Source organism: Poecilia latipinna, unplaced genomic scaffold, assembly GCF_001443285.1.
Source record: "Poecilia latipinna isolate Pla-1442-1.1 unplaced genomic scaffold, P_latipinna-1.0 Scaffold5574, whole genome shotgun sequence".
Taxonomy (NCBI): Eukaryota; Metazoa; Chordata; class Actinopteri; order Cyprinodontiformes; family Poeciliidae; genus Poecilia; species Poecilia latipinna.
In genome coordinates, this window is record NW_015118190.1 from 1 (window position 1) to 9,780 (window position 9,780).

General features: G+C 39.7%; 1 protein-coding gene across 1 annotated transcript; it reads right to left on the reverse strand.

Moving 5' to 3' along the window:
* Positions 1-2,456: 2,456 nt before the first annotated feature.
* On the reverse strand, positions 2,457-9,773 carry LOC106943622 (nuclear fragile X mental retardation-interacting protein 2-like). Its single transcript, XM_015026936.1, has 4 exons — positions 9,295-9,773; positions 5,407-7,095; positions 3,492-3,524; positions 2,457-3,125 (listed from the first exon to the last, which is right to left on the reverse strand). Exons 1-4 carry the CDS (start codon positions 9,440-9,442, stop codon positions 3,073-3,075), a joined length of 1,923 nt encoding a protein of 640 aa, XP_014882422.1. The 5' UTR covers positions 9,443-9,773; the 3' UTR covers positions 2,457-3,072.
* Positions 9,774-9,780: the final 7 nt, after the last annotated feature.

Genomic DNA, 9,780 nt, shown 5'->3' on the forward strand with positions numbered 1-9,780 from the left:
TTGGGTGAGAAGACAAAAAAAAAACCACCCCCGTTTTTCCCCCAAAACAAAAACGAATAAAAAAAAAAAAAAAAAAAAAGGGGAGGGAGAGAAGAGGAAGAAGAAACAAAAAGCAGTAAATTCATTGTACTACAGTAAAACCAATTTCCATCACCCTGCTGACCCTACATTTATGCCCAGAAAAATCTGCACAATTTTTAATAGCTTCAGTCTGAACCATTTAGCGTCAACCTGATTGTGTTAATTTGCCCAGGGATTTATGTGCAGTCAGATTAAACTAAACTGTAGCAAGCGGAGAGTTACAAAAATAATAAACACACACAAAGTAATGCTACCGGATTAAACACAGTTCAATTGCAATTTTTTTTTGTTTGGTTATTTGTCAGAGTAAATTCAGCCATCCTCACTAGGAGAGCAACATCAGGTATGTGCATGGTATTTAGGCAGAACCCACCCACTAAATTGAATGTCTTCAATTTAAAAACAAAAATTCTATTCTCATTTAAAAACTACCTATTTAAAAAGGTAAATTTTGACTTTTCTTTATTTTTTTTACAACCGGAAAGATTTGCAAAAAACCCCCCCCAAAAAAACAAAATACATATTTCTTGTGAGTGTAAGCCCCAGATTTCTACTATTTGACCAACAGTATGCAGCAACAGGTGGGAGAGGGGCAGTGCTGCTACTGGAGAGCACTTTCTGATACATCACTATGACGACATCAGGAAACCCTTTTACGACTGTGTTGCATTTTGATACAGGCCCAGTCAAGATGGACATCGGACGCTGCACAAAAAAACAAACAAAAAAAACAAACCTGGCTGAGAAAAAAAAAAGATAAATCTGTGCATGGAAGTAAAATCGGAATCCAACTTGTACACTAAACTCCACATTCTGCTGAGGAAATGGTGGGAAGAAGCACTCAGGCCTGTAAGGAGGGTATGAAGAAAACACAGGAGGCGGAAATGAACCAGCAGATGATTACCGTTACAGCCAAAGAAAACAGAGCGGAGATGCAATGTGCTTTCTAAGCAGATAAAATCCCACAACATGAGCCCAAAGTGAAACGGACATCCTTAGTCAAAGGTAAGTTATTTGGTGTGTTTTCAGAATATCGCATGAGACAGCAGTAGGACTCCAATTCAGCATTTCCAGTATGAGAACATTACATGACCGGGGCCGATTGGCAAAAAAAAGAAAAAAAAGAAAAAGAAAACATTGAATATACTCATGGCTTCATCAACACTACCTGAGTTATATTTAATAATTCTGTATTTAGCAACTATATATATATATATTTATTTTTTTTTTTCTGAAAAGTAACAGCCCAGAGCCATTCTTTTAAGGAGTATTTCTAGTGTTACATATAAATTTTCTCTAGTCAAGATAAAGGTAATTTGTTAACATAAAGTGCTATTAATTCACGATTAAACCAAATTAGATTTTCTAGACAAGAGGACCCACCCCCCCACCCACTTTCCACACTCTCAGCTCCTTTGTGACGTCCTTTCCCGGAGATGTCCCAGCTGACCAACTCCATCTCCTAGAATCACCAGATGTAGTCAAACCTTACAAGTGAAGAATCAAAATGTGCAACAAAAGAGTAAATGCAACCGAAACAGATTTGAAAAACTAAACTGCAGGCTACATAAGCATCTCCGATGAGGATTTTGTAGCTCAACAAAACTCAATTTCCATGGAGGTATTGCACATCGGCTTGTGAAAACTTTGAAGACCTCCTTCGAACGTTCTGACACAGTTTTCTTTATTTTTCTTTTTTTTTTGACAAAGCAGTTAGTTTGAGTCCTAAGATGGAGGTTGCAATAAATGAGTTATTGTGTTTCTGTGGCAATGAAAAGGGACTCAAGTATACCAGTAAACATGGGGGCAAATGAAAAAAGAAAAAAACAAAACAAAAAAAACAGTCATTGAGTGGAAAAAAAAACATGCTAGGAAAACAAATGCAAAATGAAACATTTTTCTTTAACTGAACAGAAATGTTTGTAGAGATATCCTGAGTGTTGCAGCTGAATAAAGCAGAACAGCCAATCAGAAGCAATATTTGTTTGTTCCTAAACTCTGAAAAAAAAAAAAAAAGTGTGCATGATTTTGAAATTAAAGAAACTTTGTGATAATTTATGACCGTCTTAAGTGAAATGTAATGAAGGCTTCAACAGAAACAGTTTAACGGAGACCCGATGTTAAAACCTTTCAGCACACCAACTGAACAAACGTCGTAAAGGGGCGTGGTTTTCCTTCAAATTCGGCACTTCAGTACCTCAGCTCTGGGGTCTAACAGCGATGCAAATAATACTTGTGTTAGGTCAGCTGAAACGGCATAAAAACAACTGCGGTACATAGAAAATTTCAGGGCTCTGAGTAGTTTTTTCCTCTATAGAGTTTTAAGACAAGATTCTCCCTTCCCGGATGGAGCCTCACAAAAGTCCACTGCCGCCTTAACAGGGTTGCAAAACACCTTTTACTCTACAACTCAGAAGGCATTTCTTTAACAATCGTCTCCTTTCCTTCACCACTAATTCAAGCGCAGATCTGTGTGGAACGTCCAACGTATCTACAGTGAACTCATTTGAATGAGTGAAGAAAGAAACCGACGGAGGCATCCCAACAGTTCGACAGGATAAAGGCTTAAGGAGGTGCGGTCCGAGACACCTGCCTTTGTGAACTCCCGAACATTATCCCTTAAAAGCCATGAGACGAGGACTACCACAGCTAGAAGTCGTTAAGGTCCATTCATCGTGTTGGAGAGGCACCGATCAACTCCTTTTTAACGTCCATCCAGAGTGTGTCTGCATGTGTGTGTATGTTTTGTCTGGTGCGCTCCCAAAGGAAAAAAAAAAATACAAGTTTCAATAAACCCGAGTTTCCAAGGAAAATCATGCTTAGCTATCAGTGTTTTCACAGTTGTCACTTTTATCCGACAGGATTTGTTTTTTTGTGTGTGTGTGTTTTTTTTTTTTTTTTTTTTTTTTTTTTGTTGTTTTTTTACTTTTTCCAAGGTAGATAACTGCAGCACCCAGAGGAGAAGACAGTAAGCACTGGAGATGATCTACCTCACTGATCAGGTCCATCCTTGGTCTCATCATAAAACACTATTCTTTTTGGATCTACAGCAGAGAAGAGGCAGACAGTCAGGAACGGAACAACAACAGAATCATACAAATGATCATAATGTAAATACATTTTACAATCATTGTTTTTGAAACTGCCAATAACATTGAAAACATTTGGTATTGCAAGTCTGCGCTGCCAGCTGGCTCGACTACAGAGCCATTCACCAGCAGGATATAGATTACACTCATCACTTCAACAGGGGTTTTGATTAGGATTACTGTTGAGATATAACAAGTCAGATCACCATCATGTGATGCTATACAGCTATTCATCCACTGAAGTGTTTTCTGTAGCAATAAAAAAATAATAATAAAATAAAAAATAAAAAAAAAGTGAGGATAGAAAAACGGTTCCCTTACCTTGTTTTTGCAAGTTGAAAATGGATTCCATTTCTGTTCAAGGAGAAAAGGAACATCAGTTCATAGCCCCAAAAAGTTTTCTATAAATATAAAAGCCAAGCAATAAAACAGTACAATCACATGTACGGTCGTTCTGACAACACTGTTTGGGGTGGAAGGTTTTGATGAAAACCAAAGTACCCATTAAGAAGCTCTTATCCATGTGGGCCGTTCATTCCGGTTGGCAATCAGTAGAAAGTTAAAACTGAACATGTTAAAGCAAAATTACCTTATTTGATTCATTTGCAATTTTTTTTTAAATCATTAAAAATATTTAAAAAGTAAGAGTCCAATTTTGTGCATTATGGGACAGACTGGATAACAAAACGTTGGTCATTTTTAAGTTTCATATTCAAAAAGCTAAAAGTCACCATTCTCTGGAAAGTGAAAGTCACCATGGCTATTAGTAGCCATGGTGACAACTAATAAGAAGCTAAAGAGTTAAAAAATAAATCATTGTCGTTGCTTTGAAACATTGGTCAAATCCTGTTTAACTGCGGAGCTGTGTAACACCAACGCCTCTCTCCCTCTCTCACAGTGAAACATCCTACATTTACAACAAAATATTCTCACAGCTCCGTCGTCTCAATAACAGAATGATTTAATGGTAAGAGCATTTTCCAATCTCATACAAAGGTTTAACTTATTTTGAAATAATATTTTAGGGAGGAAAAAAACTTATATGGGAATTCATCTGCAGGTCAGACCTTCACTAAATCTGTTTTTTTAATACAGGTGCAGATCCTTTCAATGAATTAGAAAGTAATTGAAAATATTTCAGTAACTCAATTGACTAAGTGAAACATACAGATTAAATGTGCACAGATATTCTCAAGCCTTCCGTTCTGATAATTATGCAGATGTTTTAATAGATAATGAAAACATTGCATTTGGAATCAGAATATTAAAATAGTCCAATGAAAAAACAAATGTTAACACAGAAGTGTGAGCTTAATGAAAAGCATGTTTAATATCTAGTTAAAAATCTTTTCAAAAACTACCATTAATTTGACATACATCAAAACACTTTCAAAATATGAGATAGATTTACAGACTTCTCTTTCCAAGTGCATTCTAAGAGATCCTAATAAATCTCTCATCTTTCTTAAGACTTGCAATTCACTTAGAAATTACTACAACCACATTTCTTAGTTCTCCATACAGAAACCATGATCATCTTAAAGACTTTTTAAGAGTCATCAAATGAACAGGGTAGGGGGTCGCCATGGGGAGGGGGCACACTACTTTTTCCATTTCTATGTCTTATTCTACCCATTGTAAATATACCATATTGTACATGTTGTGGATGTAAAACAACTAAAATAAAAACATTTGATTGCAAAAAAAAAAAAGTCATCAAATGAAGACTCACTTTACAGCTAAGGGGTGAGACTATGGGAGGACATATTGTTTATCATGATAAATTTCTTAGAAGAATTTGGTTCATCGTTGTTGCAATAAATTTCAGTTATTGATGATAACAAAACTGACAGCATCATCGGAAATGTTATATTTACTATTTTCATCAATAGTTGTTCCACAAGAGTATGAATAAATATCTGTGAATTCAAAAAGCTAATTAAATGTAGTTACTGCGTGCAGCTTAGTGATATAAATTTTACTTATTTAACTAAGTAGCATCTTGAAGAAGCTTGTAAAGAGAAATATTTTTCATGAACAGAGTTTGTGTTTGTATGGCTACAAATATTGTGCCTTGCATTCACAGCCATACAGTAACCGAAAAAGGATAATAAAGTTTTTCTCTAGTATAAGTTTATCACAATACTACCACAAAATATTGCGATAAAAATGTAAGTTGATATCACCCAGCCCTAGATGAAATGTGTATCTGACCAGAGCAGAGAGTGAAAGTTACCTTTAGTGTGATAGGTGACGGCAGCTTTAAGGTCAAAGGAACCCCAGCTGGACCTCCTGCCAACGTCTTTTGGGTGGATCTGTTCTTTAGAGGAACCAAACAGCACAGTTGTCTGCTGGCCCACTGCAGGCTTAGCACCGTTGTCTTTACTGGGGCCCAGCAGAGAAGAACCCACTCCCTTCAGCTCCACTTTCGTCTTTTCCTGGACACTTGGCTGCAGCTTGGTCTCCTCCTCGCTCGCCGTGCTAGCAGGAGAGCAAACACTGGATACTTGGCAGGGGGCACAAGTCCTTTTCTCCGCTTCTTGAGAAAAAGCTTCAGCTTCTAGAAATGGGCTAATGTCAAAGAGGGGCTGGGCAACCTTGGCTGGGACAGCCTGACTCCCGTTGTGAGAAGTCACAGAAGTCTGGTCCTCGGCAGGCACGAACCCGTTCCCTCCGTCGAGAGCCGGGTTGGGCTCGTTGATGAACGAGAGCCCCCACTGGTTCTGGAAGATGTCCCCTAGGGCTTTCTGATTTGTCTGAGCAGCCGGTGGGTCGAGGTGGCGAGCGCTCGGGAGCACGGGTTGCATATTTAAAGGGTAGATTAAAACAGTACACTTTCTGAGCTCGCTCGCCTCGCCGTCTACGGGACTCGTCGTAGAGCTACAGCTACTTTCCAAAGAAGATGCTACATTCTCGCCACTTGGGACAGACGGGGCTGATTGAACACAACTAGCAGCAGGAGCAAAGAAGGTGCCCACGGACGGGCAGCCGTTCCCGTTCCCAGGAACAGGACCGTTAGTAAAGCTAGCCGAGGTGATAGTTTTCATAGCAGACATGGGGACCTGGGACAGTCTCACAGGAGGAGGCGCTGCCTCTCCTCCGCCTTGAGCTACTTTATTGAGGTTCTCTTTTACTTTGCTTGCATAACTGATCTTGGGAACTATTTTAGCACTGCTATTGTCCACAGGAAATACAGGAGGGGGCTTGAACAAAGTCCACGAGTCCTCTTTTGAAGGTGAGGAAAGCTTGCCCTTGTGCTTTTCCTCTGCTTTCTTACCAAACGTGCTAGCTGCTTTACCTTCAGAGGTTTTCCTCTGAGGTTCGGCGACTGAAGTCTCTGACGCGACGGCCCGTTTAGCCGTCGTCTGAGCTTCTGCTTTGTAGCCGGACCGGAAGCCGTCGAGTCTGTACGCTGTTCCTTTCTCGGGCGTCTCGACACTCGAGGCCCCCGGCTCCTGCGTAGTGTGGCGTGGCTGCATGTCTCTCTCTTTGTCTTTCGTCACATTATCGGCACTCTTGGTGTTGCCGCATCTGCCCTTTCGTTTCTTCGGGGTGGTGTATCCGCCTTCGGAGCCGCTTCCGTCATTGTCCTTACTGGAATAGCCGTTAGTGATGAGGCCACAATTCACAAGCCCGTTCTGAAGCAAAGCAGAGTCTTTCTTGTCTGAAGGCTGAATCTCATAATGACTCAAATCCAGCGCCTTCTCCTTGTCATTTTTTAAGTCCATATTCTTCTTATGCTCAGAGAATTTGCTGCTCACTTTCTGAACAGAGGTGTAGTGCTTCTGCAGCCCTTTCTGCTTCACATTTGGGTTACTTATGTGTCTATCATCATTGCTGCTGGAGGAATGGGACATACCAACAGTGTAGGGCAGGTGTGGATTTTTCTCCCCCTCCTCGTCGGTGATGTTTACATTTTTACTACCTGCAAGGAAAAACAAAATCAGTTAAACGGAAATGGGCCACTGATAATTTCTGCTTTACCTTTCTAGCTTTGGGTGTTTTTGTATTAGAAGACAACATTATGATATGAAAGAAGAATACTATGAAAGTCACATTTTCTTCACTCCATCTCAAGAATTAGTAAAAACAGCAGTAAAAAAAAACCCTCACACATCTTAAGTGTAGCTCTATTTTGTACCATTTTTTTCTTTTTTAAGGGGTGCAAAGGTGAGTTGTTCACATATTTTACACCTGCTTTGTGTTAACCTGAATCCACTTTGACAGCTTTCATTAGGGCCACATGGTTCAACAAGGATCAGAACGTCCGCCGCAAAAAATATATAAAAAAATAGTGCGTTACTAAGCAAGGAATATTTACAAAAATCATGGCACATCAATAAAATATTGAATTTTTTCTCCCACCATTCTGATGGTTTAAAGGTTGATGAGTAACCTGAGTCAAAGCAAGCACACTGAATATGTTGTTGATTGAGGACTACCAAAACTATCAGGTGTTTATCCTACATTTGCATATGATTAATCTCAAAATCCATACACAAATAAAAAACAACTTAATATTTTGTAACTAATATTATCAAAGTCTTTATTATGTTGGCAGCAACAGGAAGGTTGCTAACTTCTGTTTTAAAAAAAAGGCAAAAAAAGTTACGTTTTTCCCCTAAAGTAATCATACATTGAGAAGAATATAAAAACATATTTTTGAAATGATATAAACTTAAAGTGATTTGAGCCATTTTCCTACATTTATCACCAAGATTTTCGAAAACACCTCAAGCTAAGGAAAAATAATTTGGTACTTTCTGGTTTTAGCACGTGATATGCATTGATTTTTTTTTTTAGCACAAAATGGTTTTATTTTGTGTTAAAATAAAAAGAATAAAACCCGCATTCTTTCGTGGAACCAAAAGAATAGTAAATGTCAATGTGTTTATGCAATGGTAAAAGCAACCTAAATTAAATCTGTAGGGAAGAAAATAAATTAAACATTTCCATATTCACAGAAAACTAGATCCAGCAGAATGATCTAAAACAATAATTAAGATACATCTGAAACAGATTTCAAAAAAGGTTCGGTTTGCAGTTATAAAAAGTCAAACTTTTTTTTTTTTTACATTTGAAATAGAATGTAGCTAATTATGTAGCTTCAAATTTGATGCACTTCAAGATCAAGTGCAGGAAGGTAAACCCCATAGCTATATTTAAAATATAAATATAGATTAACGGTGAACCTTGACTGGGCCTTGGAATTGCACGGATACAAGAGAACTGCTGTGTCAACATGGGACTTCCCACTATATAGTGTTTCTCCACCCTGATGTTTGTTGGCATTGCACACATGGGATTCTGTATATAGCCTAACCACCCGGCCCCAGACGCAGTTGTTTGCTTTTTAGTAAACATATGCAAGTAAAAGTAGCTGTCAGCTACTGTATTTTCGATGCTATCTGTTCAGCTGCGTGGCTTCATGCTGACCAAACAACACGCAAAGGGCCCAGTCAGGCCAGACGGCTAACGCTAGCTAACTTCGACCAACCTGTAAGCTCACAACAGTTGCTCGTCATGTCATTTCCACCAAACAGTTGCTAGAAGAATAAGGTAAAAGAGTTTCAAATGAGGTGGGGGGGAAAAGCCTCGTACTTTTACACCGTTCTCCAGCTAGCCGGGTAAGTGTGGCGTTAGCTCGCGCTGATATTCTAACATGGCCGACAGGAAATGGCAGCAGAGAAAATTCCAGCGGAGCCGGTGTTGTTTCCTAAGCTGGATGCGAACATGCTGGAGTCAAACACATCAAACTTTGGCTCATTTGAAAGGCCGCCGGGGAATTGAGAACACAGCGGAACCAGGAGGGGTAGTTTATCAATCCCTCTGGTTATATTAGTGAAAAGAAAACTGGGTGGTGAAACCGGTGTACAAGGTCAATCCCCGATGTGTCAAAACCACCTACAGCAGCAATAACTGTCACGCTACGTCAGCTAGCAAGCCTGCTAACACAACTTCGGGGCTCTCGTATAAATGTACCCGACGGTCGAGCTACTTAACAGCTTTTCCTGTAATTCGTGTTAACGCCAAACCGCTAGCTAGCAGCCTAAGCCCCAATCACGTTAGTTAGCAAATGCTAGTCGGCTCGCTGACATTAGCCAACTTTTCCGGATGGCCCAACCTGTTTTCTTCGCCTGCGTTTCCTGATGCTGGCACTGGAACTGGCTCTGATCATGTTTCAGACACGCCGTGCGCTGAATGGAGCTCCGGTCCTCTCCGTTGTGATGGTGCTGCCTGTCTTGTGCCCGATCTTTGGGCTGTTCCTCCATTGAAGTGAAGAATGTCGGGCTTGTGCTCCACAGTCAGCGCGTTAGCTCACTGCACGGCACAGGACAGTCCAATCACTACCAGAGTGAAACGGAAGCTATTTGAAGCTTCTGTAAACGTCAGCAGTAAATGGCTAAAAATGGCACTGTTTTGGATGGTCACAGCTCCTAAAAAAATCCATGTGTAGAATTTATGTAGATGATCGCACGGGATTATTTTTTTGTTGTTGTTGTTGTCGTTGCAAGACTTTCTTTGTGCAGATGTTTAAATTGTCGTTATGCATTATAATAAAGAGCGAGAGACATTTGGGAATCTTTTTCAGTGTGGAAAAGGATCGGGG